The sequence below is a fragment of the Protobothrops mucrosquamatus genome, unplaced genomic scaffold (assembly GCF_001527695.2).
Source record: "Protobothrops mucrosquamatus isolate PMUCROS unplaced genomic scaffold, P.Mucros_1.0 scaffold45, whole genome shotgun sequence".
In the NCBI taxonomy this organism is placed as follows: Eukaryota; Metazoa; Chordata; class Lepidosauria; order Squamata; family Viperidae; genus Protobothrops; species Protobothrops mucrosquamatus.
The window spans coordinates 3,911,994-3,939,454 of NW_015386427.1; the positions used below are offsets into that span (position 1 = coordinate 3,911,994).

General features: G+C 35.2%; 1 protein-coding gene across 4 annotated transcripts in view; it reads left to right on the forward strand.

Moving 5' to 3' along the window:
- Nucleotides 1-27,461, forward strand: part of DYNC1I1 (dynein cytoplasmic 1 intermediate chain 1) — a 187,649-nt gene that overhangs the window by 104,096 nt on the left and 56,092 nt on the right. For all 4 annotated transcript variants that reach the window (XM_015811581.1, XM_015811582.1, XM_015811583.1 and 1 more), the window contains one exon: nucleotides 23,581-23,727. In XM_015811581.1, coding sequence (XP_015667067.1) covers nucleotides 23,581-23,727 — 147 coding nt within the window. The remainder of the gene's footprint in view (nucleotides 1-23,580; nucleotides 23,728-27,461) is intronic.

Here is a 27,461-nt window from a genome sequence, read left to right on the forward strand (position 1 = left end):
GGAGCAACCTAATTTTAAGAGTTATTGAGATATTAGGAGATCTGCCATGACTCTAGGCACAACATCTCCTTTTACTAGCTAAATTACAGTTTTGATCTCAAAATTCTAATCAATTATAATTTTATCATCTCCTCACTTTCTGCAACCAGTAGAAAGTCTTTAGTTTATCCTCAATCTGAAATAATAAACTTATTTTGGACTGAAAATAATACAAGTTAATGCTGTTTTGGTTAATGAGGTATGAGATTCATATTTCACATGATCAAAATATTTAGCATAGAGATAAGAACTTCAGAATTTTCCCCTACATTTCTATCTCTAATTTATTATGAAAATATTATATTTCAGAAGTAGGAAGGACCAATTTTACATCTTTCAAATATCATCATCGTCTTTAATAATATGCTCTTCTATAAGGACATTACAAATTTTGTTTCTGTTGATAATTAGATGCTTGATATCCTTTGAATATCTATCATTCAGATCTGAAACTTCAAACTGTCCTCTCTGCTTAGAATAGTTTGCAGGGAAATTATTCATTTTGAGAGAATTTAATCCTTGAAGATTTACAGAACATTTCTGACATCTTCATTACAGAATTTGTTTACCTTTGCCAATATAATGATGATATATTCATATATTCAAGGTTTTGTTTGAATAAGAACAGCTTGCTGAGGTTAAAACTTTAATCAGTGAAATCATTTGAGATCTTTGATGAGAGTTAGGCTTTTCATTTTGTTTCTGATGGAAAATTATGTGGGATTTCAAACTCCAACCAACCTGAATGAGACCATGAAATAGCTAAAAATATACAGTGTTAGGCAGGGCTTTTTTTCTCAGAGAAAAGGTGGTGGAACTCAAACGTGGCCACGCCCTCATCAAACCCTAGGACCGCCCCTTTAGAGAACAGGAATGCAAGTAAAATGTGGGAGGGGCTATTTCCGGTGCGGCCGGCCCGGAAAAAGGTGCCGGAACGCGGTTCCGCCGCGTTCCGGCTGAAAAAAAGCCCTGGTGTTAGGAAATATTGTGTCACTCCTTAAAATACTCTTCACTATCTTAAATGCTTTTCCTAGTACATTTATAATGAGAACCACATATGAACTGCCGAACTTATATAAAAGTAAGAATGTGGGAGAGAATGAGAAGAAAGGTGGATATAGATATGATTTTTCTTTTTGATGGACTAATCTTAGAATGCATGATCTGGAGAATGTAATTTGATAGTAGAACTATATTCAAAGACTGAGTTCCTTGACATATTTAGAAACAAAAACTTTCAAACATTTTATCTTAGCTCAGAACTTAGAAGTGAGGCAGGCTGTGTTACAGATTATCATGATGTCATGCTTTGGTTACTTGGTAAAACCAACTATGTTATTATTTAGTCTCATATTTGTGTATCTGGAAAACTGCAAAGGAAATGTTCCCTAACCTGCATCTCAAATCTTAATGTTCATAGTCTTTCTTATTTACCATGTCCACTTTGTAAAAACAATAGTAATTGGTGGTAGCTGTGCCATATGCTTAAATAAATGTAGATATGTTCATTACATCTAATTTGAACAAACATAATTGCCTCATTCAAAAAAAACCCTCTAATATTCATTAAAAACCTGAACCTATTAAATTGAGTAAAAGTTTTACCAAGTACATGTCCATGAGAGTGTATATTAAATTTAACAAAGTACTCAACTATGATATCGAAAATAATTTGGACAGTAAATTATGAGTTCCTCTACATATATGTAGTGTTCTTCTACTCACTGTTTTAATGCACCACTTTTTTATTTTAAAACATCATTGGCCTTATTAATATATGTATCATATGGAAATTTATTTGGCATCTTATTTATTAAAATGTAAATGATGAGCAAATTTGGAAGAAATAGATAATGACATTTTTTGTGCATACCATAAATGAACAATTCGAGTGACTACTATGGTCGTGTTTAATACTTTGTATATTGGCTGCATCACTGATCATTGGAATAAATAATATAAATTATATCTGGATGGGGATTTAAGTTCTCCTAACTACATAGACCCACCTAAATCTTGATTGATCTCAAAAAAATAAGAAGGTTTATAATTGAAGAGTATTTCTATATGAAGATTAAAGGGCATAAAATAGACTAAGAAGCAAAAAATAAAATAAAATTCAGAAACAGTGGCACATCCAAATCATTGCCAAAAGAATATACAAACATGTTTGCTGACACCAGAAATTCTACTCAACTATAGAAATTCTACTCAACTATATGATGAAATGTGTAGACCAATGTTTAAGAAATGTTTATAATATGCTTTTCCCCATCTTGCTTCTTGTACTGCTTCAGTTTGTACCTTCTGACAAATTTTATAATTCAATACAGTTGTTTCCATTAATATATTTACATTCACTGAAAAAATAATGTAAGTTTATTTAGTCGTTCTCAGAAATAAAATATAAAATGCATTATTAAAATAAAATAATATGTCACAAAAATCTCAACATAGTAAACAATAACAAGAAGCAGAGGGATAATTTTATTTCATATTTTTAGTTTTTTTAATGCAATTTTGAATATTTTACTTACTGTTAGATCAATAGTGAATCAAAACATAATCCAAAAAAGTCATTTTTATCGTGGTTATAAATATTTTTCTTTTCTTTTTTTATTTTACAATAAAATATTGTTGATAAGCATTAATAAATGATAAAACAAGCAATAATCAATAATATAAACAAAATTGCTGCTAGATAAGAGATAGAAAATTAGGAAAGAAATCAAACCTGGCAGACTAAAATGCAATTATTAAAAAACCCAGAAACACCAATTTTGAAGCATTTTATGTGGTTTTCGTTTAAACTTATAGATATAATACAGTTCAGTTGACTGGGTGTGAGTACAAGTATAACTCAAATAGGCACAGCTGAAATTTATTCTGCATGAGTTTGTTTAATAGCAGAGATAAAAATTCCAATTTATAAAAGCCTATTTTAGTATGCTTATACTAAATAAATTTAGTTTAATACTGGAGGCTGGTATTTCTAACTGAAAATGGTCGGAATGCAACGCTCCTTCTATTGGTTTATACAAATCAAAATATACTTGTAATATGTGAGATCAGAAGTAGTGAGAAAATAAAGGTGTAACCAGAAAGATGAGAGTTTTTTTAAAATTAAGAATAAGATTCTGTGGGTCAGAATAATAACATAATTTCTCCTTGTTTCATTTTATTTTCTTTCTAAACATGCTTATTGCCATACTAGTATATATTTGCTTTTCTAAGGGCTCAGGGAATGGACGTGTCGAATGGCACTTTCTTCTTCATGGGTTCTTCAAAATAAGACTATATTACATTTTAAAATTTAGTGTGGTTAAATTTATATTTTATTTTATTCAATATTCAATAAAATTGAAGTTGCAGTGAGTGCCATTTTTAAAAAATTCTGAATGTTAATAACTTTTTTTGGTAACTTTAAGCAACCTCCATCTTTTTTGTTGTTGGTAGTACCTAAATTTTCTCCAGAATTTCTGGAAAATAATCTCTGCCTTTTTAAGATGGGATAGTAATGGAAAGCAAAGCACTGTTCTACAAACAACACACAATATTTCAACAATAGGACCAAAACTTCCTTACATTCAAGCATGGAAAAGAAATGAGCTTTAGCAAGAGAATTTACTGCATACTTGGCCTTGTCAAAGCACTTAGTCCTGTTTCACAAAGTTTTGTTCAACAGTTCCAAGAGCAAAAAGGGATTTTCACTCATATTATGCATGTTCAGCCATGAGGTGATTGGAAGAATCAAAAGAATCTTAGAGCATGCAAAGGACATGCGCTGAAGTCTGTTCTGGGTACTGGAACTACCAGGGGTAACCTCAACATGACTTGGAGTGATGTAAAACAAAACAAAGTATCTTCTTTTTAAAATCTGAAAACGCCATATAAAAGATATTTCACATTGGCCTTTACTAAAGGGATATATCCATTCCAAATCCAGGAATCCATATTGCAGTGAATGAATGGCTATGAGGCCTTGCATGAACTGGCTATTTTTAACCTGGGCCTGCTGCCAGCCTATGAACGATTTTTCTTCTCTCTGTGGGTGGAATAAGCAAAACATTCAGGATCAAAAGTTTTGTTTTTCATTTCATGTAATGTTTCTGGGAAAGAAATATACCCACTTATTCTTTTCCTGGAAGTCTTCTTACAAAGTAGAAAGATTAAGAAAGAAGGAGAAAATAAACTTTCCCCACTGTGAAGGATCTGGGGCAAAGAGATATTGTCATCATCTTGCCTGAGATAGCATACAGAAGATGGAAAACAATTGATCTTTCCCATGTGCTTTATTTATCTGTTCACAATATACAACATTTGGCCAGGTAGACATGGCCCCATTTTAAAGGAGTAATTCAACAAAAGACCACAATTATAAAGTTTTTCAGATGTTGCAATAGTTCTCTGGAGAATTATATAACACAGGATTAAAATGACAATAGATGAGCAGGTGCTTCTTTATAAATATAAACTGTTTGAAACTTGAAAAGTCAGTACAAAGTAATAACTAATGCAGTACTTTAGGTTGTTATTAATTGATCTCAGTAATGTCCATCTGCTAAAAACATGGTTGGTAAAACATGTATCATTTTCAATTTAATGCATTGCTTCTGTATGTCCTAAAGGTGCTTTTTTTTTTCAAGAGGCAACTGGACTTCCTTTGTTTTTCCTTGAAAACATTTCATTTCTCATCGAAGAAGCTTCTTCAGTTCAGATTGAATGGTGGAAAATGGAGAATTGAAGCATCTTCAAGGAAAAATAAAGAAAATCGAGTTGCCTCTTGAAAAAAGTACCTTTGGGACAATGATGATCTGGATGACTGAGAATCCCATAGACATTGTTCTGTATGATCTCTTAATTCCAGAGCATTATAGCTTCTTAACTCTTATATAGTTTCCATCTATGGATTATTCTTCCTAAAGGGAAACAGGACCAAACTGAGATCATTGTTTACTATTATAAGAGAGTCTATTTCCTTTTATCCTTTATAGTTGTTTGACCTAACTTCAGATGTTGGTCTTTGGAATTAAATGGAGTACAACCCAATGAAGCTAAAAATCTGGAAATGCCCTTGTGCAGCCATGAATTGTGGTTTTGTAGCCTTGCTTGGTAGATTACTTGGCAGTAAAACTTTGGGAGTGGCATCTATTTTAGTTCTTTCTACAGTACCCTCATCCAGTGATCCTCGTTTGGAAGGCTCCATGTCACTGCTAAGCTGTCAATTTCTATGTGGGACATGGCCCTAAGGCTTTCTATTTTAATTTCAATAAAAGCTGCCCAAGCTTGGAAAATATTGTGGTTTGGTTTTAGAGATCAACCACTTAACCACACTGTGGAATGTTTCTCCCTCCTGTGCCTGCCCCCAACTTTTCTGTAGTGGTTTTCATACACTGTCATTAAATTATGCATTTGACCACCCCTCATTGCTTATTCTGGTGTGGTCTTTCCTTTTAAACTGGGTGGATAGAATCACAAATGCCTATCTTAGAATTAAACACACTGAAGTTAACTGAAAATCTGTATTTAGTGGCTAGCATTGGCTAGAGTTCTCTCCTTCTCCATTCCCTACCGCTGATTTTCATTTCTTCTTTGCTGATTTTTTTCTCCCCTAAATAAAAATATGCCACTTTTGTTATATACAGTGATGTAGCCTGGTTTATAAGAATATGAGAAATACAGCTTCTTAACCCCTGTTACATACTTGTGTTTCTATAAAATGTGTTTTGAGATTAAAAAAGAAGGGGGGAAAAGAACAGTCTCTTTTGCAGCTTCATTTTAGTTTGCTAAAAAGTAATTTTCTGATGTTCCTCCATTATTTTCTTTGTTCTGAAACAATTGTTTCTTATTATAAAGCTTCAAAAATAATCAAAATTTCTTCATAGAGCTAAAGAGGATTTTCATCTTTGTACATAGTGAGACCAAGCAACATTTTGGTAGTAAATACTCTGAATTAGTGTAAATTTGTTGTGACCTTTCTTGGATCCCATATGCTTTTTATGAAAAAAGCTCCTGATAAAAAAACTGAAGGGTACAAAAAAACAGCATGGAAAAATGAAATAATTCAATGAACTGTCTGCCCCACTCAGCCTAATAAGAGAACTCTTATCAAAACTTTATGCTAGCTGCCTAAGTCAAGCAATTCTTATGTTATTTGATATCCTTTTCCAAGATAAACAGCTAGTGCTATAAAATAAAATTTGATTAAAGGCAAAAGTTTGCATTTGTGAAATGCCTGTTTTCAGATCTTTTGACTACTCCTTAAAGCAGGGGTTCTCAACCTTGGCAACTTTAAGACAGCTGGCTGAGGAATTCTGGGAGTTGAAGTCCACAAGTCTTAAAGTTGCCAAGGTTGAGAACTCCTGCTAAAGCATCCAAATCACAAGCTATATTTTATGAAATCAAATTATAAGAATATTGAAGATGTGCCAAGCCACAAAACAAATGGTGACAAAATCATTGAAAATCTTAAAAAGAATGTCTTTGCGAAAACAAAAAAACAAAACCTCTGTCTTTAACAGATGGGTTATATTGTGGATTGGGAATTTGAAGTAGTTAATGTTGGCAAGATAATGTATGATGTTGTCTTTCATGAACTGCCTAATGTTTTTTTGAAAAGAATATATCTAGAATTGCTCCCACCCTGGTGATCTAGTAGAGATCTCCTCCAAGAGCCTCTAATTTTAGTGAAGCCCACTAAGTTAGTGAGATAACACCTAACGATTACAAGAGGACCCCCCCTCTTAGGAGCCACTTAACAAATCTATCTGTATCTATGTTAATAGTTTTCTTCTGGTGCCAAGCAAAAATATTTTGACTTTCATTTGCATCTTACATAATTTCATGCCTTTAGATTGCCACAGAAGTGTAGATTTTATTCTTTGGTTCTCAGTTTTAAATTAATTTCTTGCTGTTTTATAGTGATTTTTTAATTTTATAATTAAATTTGTTGTTCTTAGTATGTCTTTATTAGCTATTTAACTAATGGTTTGGTATAGTGCACGGGTCGGCAACCCGCAGCTCCGGAGCCGCATGTGGTTTCTCCTGCGGCTCCCAGCCTCCTCTGCCATTTGCAGAGAGAGAGACGAGACAGAGAGAGGCACTTGCGCCTCCCTTCTCTCTCTCTCTCTCTCTCTCTCTCTCTCTCTCTCTCTCTCTCTCTCTCTCTCTCTCTCTCTCTCTCTCTCTTTCTCTGCACGTGTGTAAAAAAGAGTGGCCTCATGCTGTTCTTGGACAAGCTGACAAGCTTATTGGGGAGGCTCCTGCCTTTGCTGCATTCTCAGCAGGAAGGAGCATCTCTCTCTCTCTCTCTCTCTCTCTCTCTCTCTCTCTCTCTCTCTCACACACACACACACACACACACACACACACACACACACACACACTGAGTGGAGGAAGAGGACTGACATACCAAGGGCAGGAGAGAGCCAGCCCAATAAGAATGTGTGTCAGCTTGTCGTGAAGCCAGCTTGCCAGGTGAGCAGAAGATCGGAGAGAGGGAGAGAGGGGGGGAGAGAGAGAGGGAAAGAGGGAGACAAAGAGAGGGAGAGAGGGAGGGAGGGGGAGAGAGAACGAACTCATGCACAGCAGCCTCTATTTCTTTTTAATTAAACTCTTTAATCATGTTTTCCTTCCTCGTGTGCGCGCAGGTTTTGCAGCTCCCAGTGTTTTCTTTTCTCTGGGAAATGGGTCCAAGTGGCTCTTTGAATGTTTTAAGATTGCCGACCCCTGGTATAATGGTTAGGCATTAGACTAGAAATCTGGAGATTGTGAATTCAGGTCCTACCTTTGGTACAAAGCCATTGGGTGACTTTGGGGCTGTCACTTTCTCAGCCTTTGGAAGCAGGCAATGGCAATCCACTTCTGAAATTCTTGCCAAGAAAACAGCAGGCCTAGTCAAAGCAGTCACTAGGACTGAACATTGACTTGAAGACAAAGGGAAAAAAATAAAGTTTGATAAAGAATTTTTTATAACTTATATAGAAAATGAAAGAAGGAGTTGCTTAGATTATAAATTTCAGTATTTCCCAAGAGATAAATTTCCCCCATTTAATCAGGATAGTACAATTATTGCCTTCAACTGCTGTTTGTTGCCATTCCTTTTTTTATCCTTCTCCACAATCAAAGAAATGAAAATAGCCAAAGGAAGAAGACTACTTTCCCTTTCTGCTAGTGAAAAAGCACTAGAGCTCATAGTTTGGAGAGGCTTTGGGTTTCTGAGGCATGTTACCAGATTACAGTTCCCCAAGACTCATATTTAGGGCTTATTGAGAACACATAACAACACGGAGAAACATGGATGGGTAATAGGCTTAAAGAAAAGAATTGGGCCTTGAGAGTATGTGAACCAGAGGGCAATGGATAGATCTACTAAAAGCTATTAGGCAACAAAGAAAGACTAGTTGTGAAGGAAACCGAACACATACAAAATAAAAAGAAAACTTAATGCTATTCAATCTAATGTCACATTCCATCTACAAGTCTGTGTGACTTAGATTATTTCCCATCTCTTGGAGGTAGAATGCTGTTGAGCATGTTAAGATATTTTTCTTGATGCACTTTTTATTGAGCTCATTCTATCACTTAATTCTCTTTTTCAAAACAGTATGAATTTGGTCTAATTTCTGGTCAGTGGTTTTGCTTTATGTAAGTTACCCTGGGGGAGTCTCACCGTGAACAGTTAATTCTGGCTTCTCCAAAAATGGTTTATGTACATTAAGTTAATTATAATTAATATACCATAACTCTGTAATGTGAAGCTAAAACCAAACAGTCACTAGCTGAAGTATTGAAAATCTCTAGATTTCAACAGAAGGGTTATGACCTTTGAAAAAAAATTAACAAAGGGGAAAACATTTAGGTTCACCACAGAGGAACTGAAAATAGGAAGGAAAGGATACTGTGCTATATGAAGACAAAATTTACATTAAATCTACTCATCATAGCAAGGCTATTGAATCATTAATGTTTCTTTGCTAAAACATCATCTATCAATGAATTTGTGTGATTGACAGCAATAAAATAAAATATGTAATAAAATATACAGTCAAAATAACTTGTTTCATTATGATAATCACAATTTAACTAACGTTTACAAGCATAAAAAGACTCCCATTGAGAGTTGCCTATTCAATTACACCTTCATTCCAGAGATTTTCATTACTTATTCATAATACTCTACCTATAGAAGATATTAAACTTGTACTGTCAACATTTATACCTATACTTTTTTCATTCATATGTAGAAGATTTAATAAAATATCTTCGGTATGGCCCTGTGTTCTAAATAGTTCGGTGAATCAAAAATGATGAATTGTTGCTAGCTACTGTAAATTCCAACTAGGTTGCCTGGAATCAAATTCAAAAGTGATGAATTGGAATGAACAGATGTTATGGTCTGAATCAAAACCAACAGTGAGCTGTCTTGAGTATAAGCCTCATATACCATTTCTAAATGCTGTTTTGCATGTTCATTTTCTTGAGCTCACAAGTCCAAGTCCACGGACAACTGCATAAATGTGTATTGTACTGGTAGCCCAAAGACGAAACATTGTCTTCAACGGCACCTATTAACACATAATTATTGAATAATTGATTAGAGAAAGGAAGGCCCATCCATATCTATCCTAAGTAAGGTTGATCAGATCACATTGCAACATTTAGATCTAAAGAAAATTCAATACATTTGCACATATCCATACTGTGGTAGATTCTGCTTGAAAATCTTGTGCAATAAAAGTAAACATTTGACAATATAATAATTGGAACAACTTTAAGGCCTGGTCAGAGAGGTCTTCTTTAGAAATAGCCTCATGAATTCTTTCTGGATAGCTGGGAATCTATAAGGAGCCTTTTTTTTTCTTCTACAGCCAGATACTTCCTCTAAGCTGGATATTAGCCTTATTGATATCTTTGTGTCCCAATGAACATAATTCAGTCAACACAACTTGGCAAAACGTCATGTTTTGTGTCACCTGTGCTCATTTCCGACCAGGAGGCTTTGCTTATGGCCACTCATACCTTAGTTAACTTATGATTGGACTACATGAATATGGGGCTGCCCTTGAAGATTGTTCAGAAACTTTGGTTGAACCAGAAGGCAGCGTTGCAAGGTGTAATGTGTCCAATTTGTTACATCCATGCTACTGTGTGAACTGTACTAGTTTCCAGCAGATTTTTGTTGTAAATCAAGGTACTGGCAATCACCTTTAAAGCCCTACATGGCATAAGACCAGGTTACTTGTAGGACTACATTCTCCCAAAAACATCCTCCTACTCCTTATGCTCCTATAGAGAGGGACATGCTCCAAGTTCCCTTTTTTGAATGCTGCCACTTTACAAAATTTTAGAAGTGTTTCTTTTTGGTGGTTACCACTGGGCTCTAGAATATCTTCACTCATTACCTCACCACACAGATATACTGTAGAAAAGGGTCCAATTCTCCTCATCTTTACGAAAACCATTAAGACCTGTTTTTCCTCCTGAAGCATTTGGGTCCAGTTTAATGGGATTCTTCCCTTGTTGTATTTGTTATAGTGCTTTATTACCAGATTATAATTTTATATTTCTATATTGTGTATGTTTGAATATAGTATGGTTCTTTTGGTTTATTGTATTTTTTTCTGTTGTATGTCATTTAGAATCACATTGTTTGAGTTGGACAGCTCTATGTTTGCAGTAAACAAACAAAACTTGCAAATTAAATCAGTAGGCCACTTGTGGCCTCTGAAAATTTGTTTACAAAGGAATATATATATATTGAGAATACAAAAATGCATTTCATTAAACACATGCTATATAAAAAGTGGACATCTTCAGTGCAATACATAAGACATTTACTTTCAATTCTTTAAATTGCAAGGCAGTAATTTTTTTCACCCAGTAAATGATTTTGAACAGAAGAATTTAATTTTGTTCTTAGGAACTCTAGTTTCTTTTTTATCTAAGAATCCATATATTTTTTACATACCTTGGGGAAGTATTCCTGCCCTATCCTTTGCCCCATTTCTCCATCAAGCACATATCTCTGCAGGACCTTTTGAAAATATAGAGAAAATTGTAGGGAACATATATAGTTGAATATCCCCACCTCCTACATACACATATTTCATCAATTTATCTTTAAAAGGATTTTAAATGAAGAAAGTGTGTGAGCAAGATTTAAAGTCAAAACAATATAAGGAGGAAATGGCAAACAAATGTAACACACATAAAATCTAGAATCTTTTCATTCATAAGAATTTTTTTTCCTATTGGAACAACCAAAATATTTTTATTATCCATTAAATAATATTTATTAAGTGTAGATTAAGATCCATCTTAAAATCATTTTGACAGCTGATAATACACATTTGTTTAGTATTTTTGTGGTTATAACTTTAATACTGCATCTTCTTATTCTTCATGAGTACATAGCAAATGGTTATAGATTTTATAATGGACAACATAGACAATGCTGATACTGGTATATTTGAAATATGACTCTGAATGCTGAAAAGAGAAATATTTGAATTAAGCCACCATCAGATAAAAGATTTGTAGTAACTCTTTGTCTTGCTAGTTGCTTAAGTTCACACTGGGAACTTTACTGTTTTGAACTTAGTTGCAGACACAAATGTAAAGGAGAATAGTTTGTGGCAGCCCCTCAAATACTGGAATACTGCTATCGTGTCTCCCCTGTTTCTTCTTTTCTTTAGACTAGCCAAATCCAAGTTCTGCAGCCATTCTTCATATGTTTTAGTCTCCAGGCTTTTGATCATTTTAGTTGCTCTTCTCTGAACTTTTTCCAAGGTCTCAACATATTTTTTGTAGTATGGTGACCAAAATTGGTTGCAGTATTCCAGGTGTGGCCTTACTAGGGTTTTATAAAGCGGTACTAATGCTTCGCATGATCTTGATTCTATGCATCTGTTTATACAATCCAGATTATATTAGCTCTTTTGGCTGCTGCTGCACACTACTGGCTCATAGTCAAGTGATTGTCCACTAGGACTCCAAGGTCCCTTTCACAGTTGCTGTTTTTGAGCCAGGTCTCGCCTAATCTATACTTAAACCTTTGATTTTTCCTGCCTAAATGTAGAACTTCGCTTTTCTCCACATTAAAACTCATTTTGTAGGAAAGGGCCCATTGTTCAAATTTGTCAAGATCTTTTTGGATCCTAAGCTTGTGTTCTGGGGTGTTGGCTATTCCTGCCAGTTTGGTGTCATCTGCAAATGTGGTGAGTTCCCCTTCTATTCGCTCATCTAAGTAATTAATGAAGATATTGAAGAGTACTGGGCCTAAGACGGAGCCTTGTGGTACTCCACATCATACTGTGCATCCAGATATAGACAAACAAATTAAGAGCCTTCATCCCCCCCTCCTCCTCCCAACATATCCCCATAATACTTTCACAGTATTCTGGGAGATTTTGCTCATTTTCTTCACATAGTAGATATGTTTTATAAATAATAAATGCTCGTAACTGCCTCTAAGGTTTAATGCAGTTTGCTAAATAGATCCAGCAATCATCGCCATGGCAGTACAGGTAGTCCTCAACTTACGACCACAATTGAGCCCAAAATTTTTGTTGTTAAGTGAAACATTTGTTAAGTGAGTTTTGCCCCATTTTACAACTTTTTGCCACATTTGTGAAATGAATCACTGCAGTTGATAAGTTAATAACATGGTTGTTAAGTGAAGCTGACTTGTCCCTTGACTTTGTTTGTCAAAAGGTTACAAAAGGTGATTATATAACCTTTGGACATAGCAATGGCCATAAATATGAATTAGCTGCCAAGCATCTGAATTTTGATCACATGATCATGGGGAAACTACAGAGGTTTTTTCAGTGCTGTTGTAATTTGAATGGTCAATAAATGAACTGTTGTACGTCAACGATTAGCTGTACTCCTATAACCATCCCTCAATATTTGTCTAATACATATAGTAGATGTCTATAATACATATAAAAGTTATATTAATTTCCTGGCTAGAAAATGCTGTTTTCAGCCTGTCTGCAAATCAGGAATAACGAACCATTTTTGTGACAATGTACTGAGTTTGGGCATATGTTGTTGCCTTTTAACCTTATGCAGAAGGTGGCTTGAAGAAAGCAAGCTTAAATTGATTGAGATGACTAAATTCACCAGAGCATTCTAGATAAGGCTAGAGTGGAGGCTTTAAGTCAATACTTCATGATTATAGATAAAGGTTCAGGTACTTCAGATGAAAAAGAGGGATGATGCTTTTTTCTCTCATTTCCTCTCCTTCCATTCTGTCCATGTTTAGGGACTTTGGATGTTGAATATATCAGCTAGGATCAGCTATGCTTTACTGTCAGTTATAGAGAAGCAAACTAACACATGTAGGGTCTTTGTTTAAACTGCAGAACTTCAGGACATTTTGCACAAGATGGCCCTGCTAAGCTTGGCATCAACCAATAAGTCTTGTAGGTTAGAATAGCAGATATGATAAACAGGCCTGGTTTATGAGAAGTAACTTGGTCCTCTCCTCTGACAGAGTTATACGATAGTTAAATATGACTGAGACATATGATGTTCAACATTGGCATTTGATACTGGCTTGTTACAATGAAACTAGGTCTGTAATAAATAGATTCTGTTTTTCAGAAGTTGCAGTCGCAAACAAATATATCTTGCCTATTCAACTGATAGTTTTATCTTTTATAATTCTATCAATTTACCTTCCCAGTTAATTGAGACTCTAGATAAAGTACAGGAATTAAAAATAATAGTAAAAATTAACCAAATTGATATTAGTTTGGCAATGTATAATTCACTTGTTCTCAATCACTCCAAGCCTTCACAGCTTTGTAAAAGAGGGATAAGATTGCACATATTTACTCTGCAGCACAGATATATTTTTATTGCACAGGTGTAGAATATTTTGCTGCAATTAGGGTAAAATATGATCAAATATATTAAGGAGCATGATAACCAAGCAGTAAATAAATCATCTTGTATGTACTGGATTTTCTTTTGCTTCATCCTTCTGCCCTGCTGCTCAATACTTCCTGTTTTACTCTTCCATTTCTTTGATGCTTCCTTTGTGGTTACTTCCAATTAAATCAGCACTAGATAATCCTGAAGGCTGTACAGTTGCCATGAGAGCACTCCAGATTCTTAATCAGATCCATGTGTCCAATGTGCAGTGCAGTCCTATACTTTCTTACTCAAAAGTAAGCCTCAGAAAGCTTTAACTTCCTAGCAGAAAAATCAATATAGAATTGAAATCTAAGCAAGATGCTGTAGCTGACTGTGGTAGTAGCATACAGGAAGAAGTCCAAATTCTATTATTAGAAAAGTTATCATGCCAATTCAAAATCACACAGTCATCTTCACCTTTTCACTTTAAGTAAGTAAGTAAATAAGGAAAGAAAGAAAGAAAGAAAGAAAGAAAGAAAGAAAGAAAGAAAGATGGAAATCATGCTGATATCCAAGCTATGATTTTGTTATTTAGTTAAAGACTTAACAACTAAACAAAACAATAAATATAGAAAAATATATCATAATCACATTTAGAATACCAACTGCCTAGTACAGAAGAATAAAATAAGCACAACGATGGAGCCATCTTAGAGTATCAGTAGACCCCTGGGACCCCTGGCCTGATGAAATAGTCAGGTCTTGAGGGGCTTTCAGAACATTAACAGAATGTTCTATATGGTGATCACATTTCTAAGACCCCAATTCTAGAAATGGAAGATTGAACTCTCCTGAGACCTCAAGTCTGGAGAGCTTCACTGCCAACCCACAAATGGACCCGACTAACTCAAGCAGAAGGGTTGCAGTGTAGCAGGAGCTTGGTACAACAACAATCTCAACTAATCTTAAGAGTCCAAATTAATAAGCAGGGTCTCACATTGATGATTTGTGGTATAGTGCTCCTGAAAGCTGTGAAAGATTCCCAGTGACAATCACCACACCTCACCCCTGCCCCAGAATCTTTGTTTATACCACACCTGAAACCTAGCTGGGCATATCTCTGAAAGGACTACGCCACCCACTGGACCTAGCCAGGTCTTGATGATACGTGCCAGGTTAATCCTCTCATTATCAGATCACTAATGAGGAAAGCCTTATTACAGATCAATCTGGCACTTAGAAACAGCAGCCAGAAGACAGGGTCATAGAAGGTGTGCTGACAGGGTATTGGCACTAAGATCAAGGAGTTGGAATGCAAAACCAATACAAGAAAATAGTCCCATGTTCCCTGAGAATGATCCACTCCCTGTCTCTCACCATATCTCCCTATGCCTGTCACCACTATTACATTGTGGCTTACCACCATCCCAGCTCATTAATAATAGCCCCATACCCATATCCAAATCTCCGAAGATCCAAGACGGAGAACCTCCCATTGCTATCTTTAACCAGACCTGGAAAGAGAAGCTGTACACCCCAAGGCACTTTAGCTTCAGAAACTCTTGGTGCCAACCACAACTTCCTCACTCACTGTAATGTACACTCTATAGCACATTCATGAAGAGTCTCTTTGGATAATGAGATGGGCAGCATATTAACTAATTAAACAGAACATATTAATAATCTTTTGTTCTGTTTGTAGTGTAGGAGTTGTTATGAATGTGGCCAGTATGTTATGTAGGAGTGGGTTGTGAACACTGAAACGGCTCTTTTAGATACTAAGATGTCACACTGCATATAGGATTTTGTGAAAAGCTACTGAGATAAGTTGTCACTGCTGATTTCACTATATGCGAAGATTCATATGGATTCATTAACAAAATTCTGGGTTTACTTTACTTTCATCTAACTTTCATTTAACAACAAATAAAATAAAAATAACCCTAACCTTTAGAAATTGGATGATGAAACTATAAGACACATGTGGTATTTACCATCCCCCATCATTTTTAGTTGCATCACTAGAATTGGGTAGCAGAATGTCCCATGTGGGCCTTTGCCATTCAGGGAAGTAGAAGACAAATAAAGGTAGAACTGCAACTCTTCTGAACTTTGGGCAGGGGAATTGAAGGCTAACCCCCTCAAATTTATCTCTGGAATAGAGATAAATAATATCCTGCAATTATCACCTTAATGATTTTTGTAATTTTAGTATTTGTTTTATGACTACATGTTTAATCATATATCACAATGGAGTGGTTTGTGCTATTTTAATACCACAACTTATTTAAGCTTATTTCCCAAGCTATCAAGACAACAGTGCAATGTTCAATTAATTTTAGATTATCCCTAATTACTTACTGACATGACTTATAAATGATGCATTAATGCAAGAGAATGCTTTGGTTGACTGTAATAGTTTCTTAGATTTTCCCAGAAGCAACATTTAAACTGAAAGATAGGAAGGGATTATTATAATTATAAAAATGTGTCCAAGTGATAAAGTATAGAGTTCCAAATGTTAATGAATTAGAAACAAAGCAAGAAATGTAAATCAAAGAACTTGATGATAAACATTGCTTATTCTTCAGGTCTCCTTATCTATCCTTCTTCAGGTTAATTGATGACCTTTAAAATTCCACCAGATTTGCATGAATGAGAATTCAGATGATAGCAGTACTTGCGTTTAATTTGTAAATTACAAGTAGTTCCTTGACTTATGACTGTAATGGATCTGCTCAGATAGTGACAGTCACAAAATAAGCCATCATGTGACCAACCTGATTTAATGATTTTTTGTTAAGTGAATCATTATGGTCATTAAGTGAATGCAGTGGACTTTAAACAAACCCATTATTTGCTATGGGGCATTTTAGCCCAAACTCAGAAATAAACTCAGTTTTTTGGCAAAATGTTGTAAATCGTGGTCACTTTACTGTGGTAATAAATTTGGACCTATTGCTCAGCACCCCAAATCTGGTCACATGACCACGTAGGGCTCTAGCGGTTGGAACTTTGGAACTGAATTGTAAATATGTTTTGGGGGGGCTCTGTTGTTACTCTAAAGCAGGGCTTTTCAACCTTTTCAACCATTGTACCACTTTTAGGATCTGGCAATATCCAAGTACCACCAGTCACCTAGCAAGGTGTCAAAAACTTGATGACCCAAAAAAAAAAAAAGGAAAAAAGTGATGAAGTACAGGTAGTCCTCAAGTTACAACAGTTCACTTAGTGACTGTTCGAAGTTACAATGGCACTGAAAAAAGTGCCCCCAAGCCACAGCTAAGCAAGACACCTGTCTGCCCACCCGGCGGCGCTCTTCCTCCTGTCTGAGGTTTTCATTGTTGTGAGCATTTCTGTTGACGATTGACAGTGGGGGTGGGGTGGGGGTGTTTGGTTTTTATTCCTCCCGTCTGCTGGGTGGTTGCAGCAGATTTTGGTCACTTCACATGACCCTGGGACACTGTGACCATCATAAATATGAATCAGTTGCCAAGCATCTAAATGTAAATCACAAGACCCTGGAGATGCTGCAACATTCCAGCTGATCGGCGCTTCTTCTGGGCTCAGCAGAAGCACCAGGATCAGCGCCGAGCTCCAGCTGGTGCCTGGCGCTGATCCTGGTGCTCCCGCTGAGCCCTGACAGCCCTGCAGCTCCAGCCATCTCTCATTCAGGCTTGTGCGGTGCTGCCACTGGTTCAGCTCGTTCCCTCCCTTGCTACCACTTTTCTAGGATGGTCGCGTACCACCTGCAAGGTGCCAATGTACCACAGGTAGTACCCGTACCACTGGTTGAAAAGCCTTGCTCTAAAGAGTCGCTAAGAACCTCATTGTAAGTTAAGGAGTACCTATATTTGTCTCATGATTTGATAGCCCTTTATGTCCAGTTCAATTTTCAGAAAGATGAGAGCAATACCTCTGAAAAGCAGTGCTGGGCTCAGAATGAAGAATATGAAATTTGTTCCTTTCTATAATGAATGGTGCTATAGTACTTCTGCTTTTGTGAAGAGCTTTCTCCCAAATATTTTTATTAGATCAACATCTTCTACTTTCTCCTTCCTTTCCTTTCTCTTTTTTATCAGCTAAAGATTGCATACAAAGAGCCCTCTCTTAATTTTATTCCAACAATCCTGCAAAGTAAGGCTGAGAATGACCCACTGGTCCAAAATAAATCAATGTATTTCCACAATTAAGGCCTTCAACCTGGGTTTCTCTGAATAGTGATAACATCTTAACAAATAGTTTGCATTGATTTTATTAACCTGTTAATATATACAACAGCTCCACCTTACTTGGCTGTTGACTTTAATAGAGAATATTCAGTGAAGGAAAAATAATCTATTGATATAGGATGTGGTAAAAAAACAACAACAAATGAGTTGAAATGAACATTTTGCTTCTGGGCCTGTGTGATTTCCATGTTTCAATACTCTGGGAGAAATTAAAAATAAAATCAAATAAAAAGGATCTGTAATCCTAAACTAAAGGCATTTTACTTGAGTTCATTTAATAGGAAAAGTTTGAGAATTATTATACACAATTCATTAAGACTTATCACATTGCATTCTTTGACTTGGAGGATGCCCAAACACAACTAAGTTAACACAGAGATTGAGTTACTTCCTATTTGAAGGGAGGGTGGTCTCACAGGGGAAGAACAGTGTTCTTTGACAAGCTGAAGAGCTTCTTTTGTAGCTACCTGTGTTGTACTTAACCTTTTTAACATTAGGTGCTTAGTTCAATCAAATGTTTTTTGACAAAAATGAAGAGTGAAAACTGTGGTAAGCTCTTTTGAGAAAAAGATGAGGTTTCTTATTATCATTTAAAAAAAATCAGGCTATAGATTTTAGGACATAAAAGCACATTATAAATTGTTATAAAATGGAACATTTTTAAAAAAAAAATGGTATTTTTTTTCTAGGTCATGTGGCATTTAATTAAATAAGAGTGGAAGATGAGATGGGTTACCTATATTTAAAAGTATATTTTGTTTTATATTTAAAGTAATGTCATATTCCTTAGAAATATGTATAATTACCACTTCCTTGCTTATCACAATTAAAAACAAAGCTTGAATCTAATGCAGTCCTAAAGTTACACTTTTTGGTTCTATACTTCATGTTATTTTTTTTGCTAAAGTTCATTTGTTTATTTATTTATTGGACTTGTATATGGGTCTGCACTTACAAAATAATACTAACTGGCCTTGATGCAATCTCAAAAAATAAAATAAGTGAAACAGAAATGAAAGATCCATATTCTAAGTCTTGCTAGGCCCTCAATATGCTTGAAGTTTATAAATAGTGGTTAGGTAAATTTATGGCAAGGAAGATGTGTCTGATGGTGTACTCTGACCAGTCCCTGACCAAAAAAATTGTTGCTGGATTGGTCAGGCTCTACCATCAGGGGAGTAGTCACCTCAGAAGTAGATGCTGGAGTTGTCAAAGAATAGCAACAAAGAGATGGAGAACGCATCACACATCTAACCCAGCCTCCCTGTTTGCCTGTTTCCCTCAGATGTGATGAAGATAGTCTGCAGTGACGTAAGAGTAAATTTATAATATGAGAGAGCGCTTCTCCCAACCCCCTCTGGTTGGTAGTCCAGAGAGTCAATGTACTGGGCTCCTCATTGTAATTATGACCTATCCATTTTCAAAATTACTCTTAAATACTCTAAACTTCAGTCTTCCAATCTTTCTCCACTGTAAGAAATCCTCTCCACTCAGATCTCTGCAATTTAATGTAACAGATTTGATAAACTTGTTCTTTCCCTTCTTTATAATGCAGGTAGCCCATTTTGGAGAGCTTCATGTGAACAGAATGATGGTTCTTTAGAAAAGGCAGACATTGGCAGAGCAAAATCTTTGAATGGCAGCATGTCTGCATACCTGCATTATGAATGTTGCTCTGAATTCTCTGAACTTCCTGATGTACCATTCTCTTTCTTTCAAGGACTTAATACTTTTTCAGTAAAAATAAATTCAGTTTGTGGCTCTATTTCAAATCAGTTAGTTTGATGGTAGGAGTAGAGCAATACCAGTTTTGGATTTAGAGAGCTGTATGGCTGGCTCTCTTTTCATGTGGTTGCATGAGACATTCTTAGAAACCCCAAACAGTTTTGAAGATCCTCTACTGGAGACATTCACAATTCATCCCTCCCTTTTTACCATTAATCCTTCATGTTTTAACAAGCACTAAAGTTAAGGCAGCCTACACTCTTTCCTGTCAAATTGCCCTGCTTTCCTATATTATTTTTCTTGAATAAAGCAATCTGCTCCCTCCAATCCATATCCTTTTAAATCAAAGGAATAGATGTCAACACATGCCATATGAAAGTCTAAACTTCCTTTTTTTAATTAAATGGGATTTTGACATTTGGTTTGAAGTGTTTGCTTTTCTATCTCTTTTTTTGCATATGTACATACACATACAAAAAAACTATGCAAAATCTATGAATTGTTTTTATTGGGGGAAATCTCATTTTTCCCTCTGAAACCACAAGTAATTTCCAGCTCCAAAATCAGCAATATCCTTCCCTAACTATTTAAAAGTTGATATTTTTAGTGAAGCAAATGCTGTATCTCTTTTGGTATTTCACTCATGGATAGTAAATTCTTTTAAAAAGAAACTTCAGTCAATCCTGTTATGTAATGATGCCATTTAGAATCAAATGAAATTGTCTCCTTTTTGATGATTATAGAAAGATTGACTTTTTAGTACAATTTATTTCACAGGATATTTGCTGTGTATTTTGAGGTGTACCAATAAATCTAGCTGTAATCCTGCCTTTTCAAATGACTGACAAGATGTTTGAAACAAACTAATGATCTTATATGATTTTATGGATATGTAAATATAAGGGAAAAATCAAAATATTACCTGCAAAATCTGAACTAGAACTGTCATTTCTCTAGTCTGGTATTATTCTATTATTCTAATGTGTAATATTTGTAAAGTTTTGGAAAAAAAGGGGGGTTCTTCAGTTTAATTCCAATAATTGTTTCTAAAATAACTAATACAGAGGTGAGTGTTGCTACCAGTGAAATTCTTTTTCTACAAAACATCATCCCACTTTGACATACCACTTCTAGGAAGATCTATTCAGTGTGTTCCCTGGAGATACTTAGATACTGGGATATGTGCAGCACTTAATCTGCAATAAGAGGAGGTATTTTTTGCTGGCTTTCTAAGCTTTATATTATCTTTATTATTCTATCAGTTTTTATTTGTGTTGTCTTAATATCTATTGCCATAAATTAATCTCAGTGGTAAACATAACTTGAATGATTACTTATTTTTTACTTAATAGATTTGAGAAATGTGTTTCATTTAGATTTCTTTCAATTGTCCAGCTTTTCCCTGCCCTTCCACCTGCCCAGAAAATCTGGTCTGACAAATGATTTTTGAAGTTTGTTTTTGGACCTACTTTAGAACTTACAAGAAAGAAAAGAAAAAATACTTAGTCTTTTTTAGAGATTTCTAGGTCCCTTCATTGGAATAGAAAGGAGAAGAACAAACAAGATGGAGTTGAGGGAAGAAAAAAAGTAACTGGACATATAATGGAAAAAGTAGGGCAGATGCTCTGTTCAGAATTAGAAAAAGGTTTGCAGTTCATCAGGCAAGCAGACCTCTTCAGGTTGAACCTTCAGTATCAGAAATCTTTTGTATTTCCCACCCATTTGTTTGCTTCCATTGCTCTTCTGAGAGAACATTAGAAACACCCAATTCTAATTCATAAGTCAATATTTGGAAATGAGAAATATTGGGAGATAAATTTATTCTCTATGTACTCTTCCTATTTCCACAGTTTTCAAATGAAATAGTATTTCATCACACACTAAATAACCCAAGGAAATGACATCAACGTTGTTGAAGAACTTCAGCAAATGCAAACCCAAGTCTTTTTAATATTAGTATAATTTTTATTTAGCACTCTTCTTTTTGGCAGAGAGCCGTCCCTACATATGAAAACACTGATATAAGCTGCCAGTTCACACTCACCATGTGTGTGTCAGATGTGGGCACTTCCTATCCAAGATAATGCAAATGGCTATCTGTTATGAGTGTGTTCATCTGTGGTTAAAGAGATGTGCCATCACTAATTCGAATCTGGTTTGCATTAATTATCCAAAATAAAAACAGCACTGCACAGCCTCAGCTTGTACAAAATGAGAATCTTCAGATCTGTTCCTACTGAACTCAATGATATATAGCAGTGTAAAAAAAGCTGACAGTAGCAGTCATTCTGGAAGTTTATGAACTACTGTTAAAAAGTAAATACAATTCTATTATTTTTCAAAAGATCATATTGCAATCAGTTCATATTAGCCAATTCCATGGGCTAATTGTGTTAGATCAACAAATAATTACCTGATGCTTGTTCCTTTTCAAATCATGGTTTTATTCAGGGTTTTGTATATTCCATTTCACATTCAGTGCATCAGATCAGAGATTATCAGTTTTATACATCAGAAAATTGGGTATGTTATATGATCTTGTATTATTTAACACCTGGCCTATGGAGGCACTTTCCCCTGAGCTATTACCAACACAAATCACAGATGCTTTACATTTCTTGAAAAATCTTGCTATTTTCTTCAGTATAGCTTATATGTCTATGTATGTGTTTCTGTGTGTGTGTGTGAAGGGAAGGGAAATAAAAAATATCCTGTAGTACAGATATTACATTTGAAATTATCTGTTACTGTCACTTCATGCAAGATTTGTCATTAGTGATGAAACATATATATGATTAAAACAGTTCTTCCTAATTTCAGTGTAAAAAGATATATTTCATATCTGGTTTTTGTTTTTAGATTTGCTATAATTTGCAAACTTGGGATGACAGATTGTGCTGCTGCTGAATGTTAAAGACTCTCTGCTGAGTATTTCTGCGACCTTTTGCATGACAAAGAATACCCTTTGAAAATAATGCTAACTACTGCTTTTTGACACATTATTTGGTATTTGAGTAATGATTAATGATGGTATATAATAAAATAGTAAATAATTATTTAATACAGGAAACTTCTAATGGAATAAAAATGGTATCTGAGGGTATGGGTGGGTACTTTCTGATTATTTTACTTCATGGGACTGGTCCATATAAAATAGAACTTCTGCTTAAGGTAGTTTTACCATGGGTAGCTTTTATCTACATTATCTGTCATTTAAGTTCTTGTCAACTCAACAGATGTCAGTTCATCACTTGATATTTGCAGAATCCAATGATGGTTTGGGTGTGTGACTAAGCCACTGAAGATCTAGCATCCTGAACAGGCCTTTTTTCTAACTTAATTTTACTTCTGTAATATTCAATATAATTGGTTCATATATTTTCCATAAAAATAACCACTTACGTTCATTAATAATTAGCTATATATTATCTTTTGACCCAAATTTATATGTCTGATGCAATAACAGCTGAATTGTCACAGATATTAGCAAAAAAAGGAAGACAATCTGGGAGGGAGATAGTCCTTTTGGGGTATGGAATCATGTGGATGCTTTGTGCCATTAAGTGAATAATTTTTGAAATTTTTCAATGAATGAAACATCAAAGGAATGTTTATCTCAGATATTAAATCCAGATCATTTTCCTAACTGAAATAAAACAAAGAGACTTACAATTAAGATTTTTTTTTCATATTTTCTACACTTTTTCATTTGTTCTAGTCTTCTGTGATGTCGGTCTGTTTTGCCCGCTTTCATCCAAACCTAGTTGTTGGAGGAACCTATTCCGGCCAAATTGTGCTGTGGGATAATCGTAGCCACAGGAGGACACCAGTTCAGCGTACACCTCTTTCTGCAGCTGCGCACACGGTAAAAAATATTTAATGATTTATGGAATTAGCTGGATGTAGCACATAAAGCTGTTATTTGATAAAAATAAGAATTTTCAGTTGTCAAAGAAAGTGGGATTATAGGATTGCAAGTGATTGGGACAGTGACCATTCTTTTTGTTGAACAAAGTGCTAAACTGTTTTGCTACACTTTTGGTCCATTCTCCTCTCCAGCTGTGGCCAAAAGGAGTTAATTGCTTTAAAGTGGGGTGGACAATAATGAATGAGAAAACCTATGGAATAATAGCCTGGTAATCCTACAGTTTTGTTTGATTCAAATCATAGTAAATTTACCATTCCAAAATTTGACAAATTACTTTATTGTACACGCTCCAGAGAAAACCAAGAAGAGACCCAAGGTAAATATTCCTAGAATGGCCTCTCACATTTCAGCTTTTTTTTTTTTTTTTTTTTAAAGACTGAACAGGAAAATATGTTAATATGCTAAAATAGATACATCATTATAATGAAACATCATGTTACAATATTTTCTGATTGGCAAACTTCAAAGTTTCTGCTCTCTTTGTTTATGGTTTTTATTTTAAACTTGATTTGGAATGAGATGATTTTCAAAATGAGAATTGTCTTTTGATAATCCTTCATGCAAAACATACTGCAACTGTGCATCCATAGAACTTCCCAATAGCACACTGATAAGATTGTCAGAAAACGATTAAATAATGAAGATATGGTTTACCAACCAATAGATTAAATCCTAGTCCATTGATAAAAGTTTTTAAAAACAATTCTAAATTAAAAAGGAAAGGGGGAAAAATCTGAAACTGCTTTCCAGTTGTAATGTCAGTACAGCTCACATCACACAGTGCCACACAGAAGCAAAAATATGCCTGCTCCTGAAATAGAAGACTGACTTATAAAAATGAGATTGAAGCCTAGAAGTCATTTCACAAAAAATGGATTAATTCTGCTCTCTTGAAAAAAAATTATTTTAGCAATGTCTTTTCAAGAAATAATTACAGGTAGTTATCAACTTATAAGCATTCATTTAGTGACTGTTTGAAGTTACAGTGGCTCTGAAAAAAGTGACTTACAACTGGTTTTTGCACTTACGACTGTTACGGCATCGCTACAGTCATGAAATCAAAATTCAGGAGTTCGGTAAACAGCATATATTTACAACCGTTGCAACATCCTGGGGTCACATAATTACCATTTGCGACCTTCCCAACTAGTTTCTGACAAACAAAGTCAATGGGGGAAGTCAGTTTTGCTTAACAACCATGTGACTCAATTAACAACTGCAGTGATTCACTTAATAACTGTGGTAGAAAAGGTAAAATTGGGAACAATTCACTTCACAAATGCCTTGCTTAGTAATGGAAATTCTAGTCATATGTCAAGAATTATTTGTACAGAGAAATTTCAGTTTTCCAAAACTCAGCTGAATTAATGGATCAAATACTGTCATGATTTGTTATTTGCGTAATAACATCATACAAGCAAGCAATGTAATTATATAATTGGTATAGTTGACTCATTTCATTGGTGTGATGATATATTCTTTAATTTAATGGAGAGGTAGGAGTAATGGATACAACTGTTAAAATGAAGTTTCCTTGTAGTTTAATAATCAGATTGTTTTTAAAAAACAATGTAAAGCATCTTGTTTATAGTATGATTAAATAGCTAAGGTAAATTTGTGATGGAATAATTAATTTATTGCAGGATATCAGTAATTCACTATACATTATGACATGATTGGTTATCTCCTTTTTTTATTACCCTCCTTCCCCCCTTAAAAATGAAATGCAATTGTAAGGACACTGGGGAAAGGCTGAAGAGACTATGCATTTAAACCTTTCTCTTTTAGTATAATGGAGAGTGGGTGAAATACAGGCCCTTCTCTCATGCCATTTCTTTCCCCACTACAAACTGTCCAGCAGGGTAGAAAATGATAAAGGACTTGAAGAAAATCATATCTTTCTTATGGTGCTTTTTAAATGAAAGTAGTGTTCATCTACCTGATAATTGCATTAAGTAATAAAATTACATCACTTCAGTAAAGAATAAATAGCTGATAAGATTGTGCTTTGTATGCAGTTACATGATTAGTTTATGTAAATACCCATCAGTCTGGATCTTCTTTAAGGGAATTGAAAGTAACCAGACTTGGAACTTGTGAAAACTAATATGAAGCTATTAAGTAAACACTCTTTGCAATATTTATGTTGAACTTGAATCTGAAAGTCCTAATCCAAAAAATATAACATTTACATTCACACACACACACACAGTTTTCAACAGTTAATACAAGACCATTTATCAAAAAGAAACATTTATTCCAATATTTTTGCAATGAATTGAGCAATGCACATTCAAGAGTTATATTAATTTACCAATTCCAATCATAATATTCTGTTTATATCTGCTCCTCAAATAGGACTTGGACTTCATAGTGCTTTACAGACCTCTCCAAGCTGTTTACAGAGTCAGCATATTACCCCAATAATCTGGGTCGTCATTTTACTGAGCTCAGAAGGATAGAAGGCTGAGTCAACCTTGAGATGGTCAGACTGAACTGCTGGCAGTCAGAAGAATTAGCCTGCAATACTGCTTTCAAACCACTGTGCCACCATGGCTCTGGATGCATCCTAGTGTTTACAGCAGCTAGCAGCCCGTTCCGCATGCGTAAACGTGCTGTGCAAACCACCTGAGCTAGCGGCGCATGCGCAAATGGGCTGCCTGCCCTGCACTAGCATCCCTGTTCACGCCAGCGTGCATGTGCAAACGGGGATGTGGGCACTAGCATGAGTGGGGTGGGAAATGCACGTGGCCCACTGGCTAAGAGCCTATGGCCCGGTCCCGGGCCAGGGATCATTTGGGGACCCCTGTACTAGAACACCATCAAAGCATAGGTAACAATTTTGTAGACCAGCGCTGCTTTTACCTTATGAATGAAACCCTGTAGTACTAAATAAGAATTTCTCCCTGATGCAAACTGGAACATACATAATTTGTTGCCACCAGCTACTGGTTTCTAAATTTCCCGAGCTTATTCCTGTAATTTGATGCTAAGATTCACAAGAAAAGAACTATACCACGTATTACTCCTTAATTTTCTTTCACACCCATTGCACATCTGCACTGAAGATAACAGGAAATTTTAATTATTATTGTTTAAATGAAATCTCTGGGATGATGATTTCATTTCCAAAATAAATAAAAACAAAATGGCACCCTCTTCTAGGACAGGAAAGAACCCAGAGATTCTCTCTGAAAAGTAGAGTTGTTGTTTCCATCTCCCCACTTTTTCCCTGCCTCATACTTGGTATTAGAAACATCCTTTTCAATCTGCAATGAGATTTATTGCTTATGAAATTGATAGCTGACAGTGCTTATTAAAGCCAGGCTTTGCCCAACAATATGCTGTGAGGAAAATGGGAATCCATTTTCATGCTACTGAATGTTGCCCCACCTATCTGAACTTTAGCCTCTTTCATCCTTGCAGTTCCCAGTTTTGGAGACTATATTACCAGCTTGTATGAGCACCATAGTGAGGAGGGCAAATGTCCAGTAAACTTTTATATGAAATGACTTAGGTTTGGGTTATTTCTTACAGAGTACATGTTAAAGGCTGCTTCTGTCAGACAAATGAGTAAGAGGCAAATGGAGATATATTTAGACATATTGAAAAGTAGTTCAAAACTTAGAGCCTCAGAATGAAGAAGTTTGGTTTGCATGCATGTGCACACA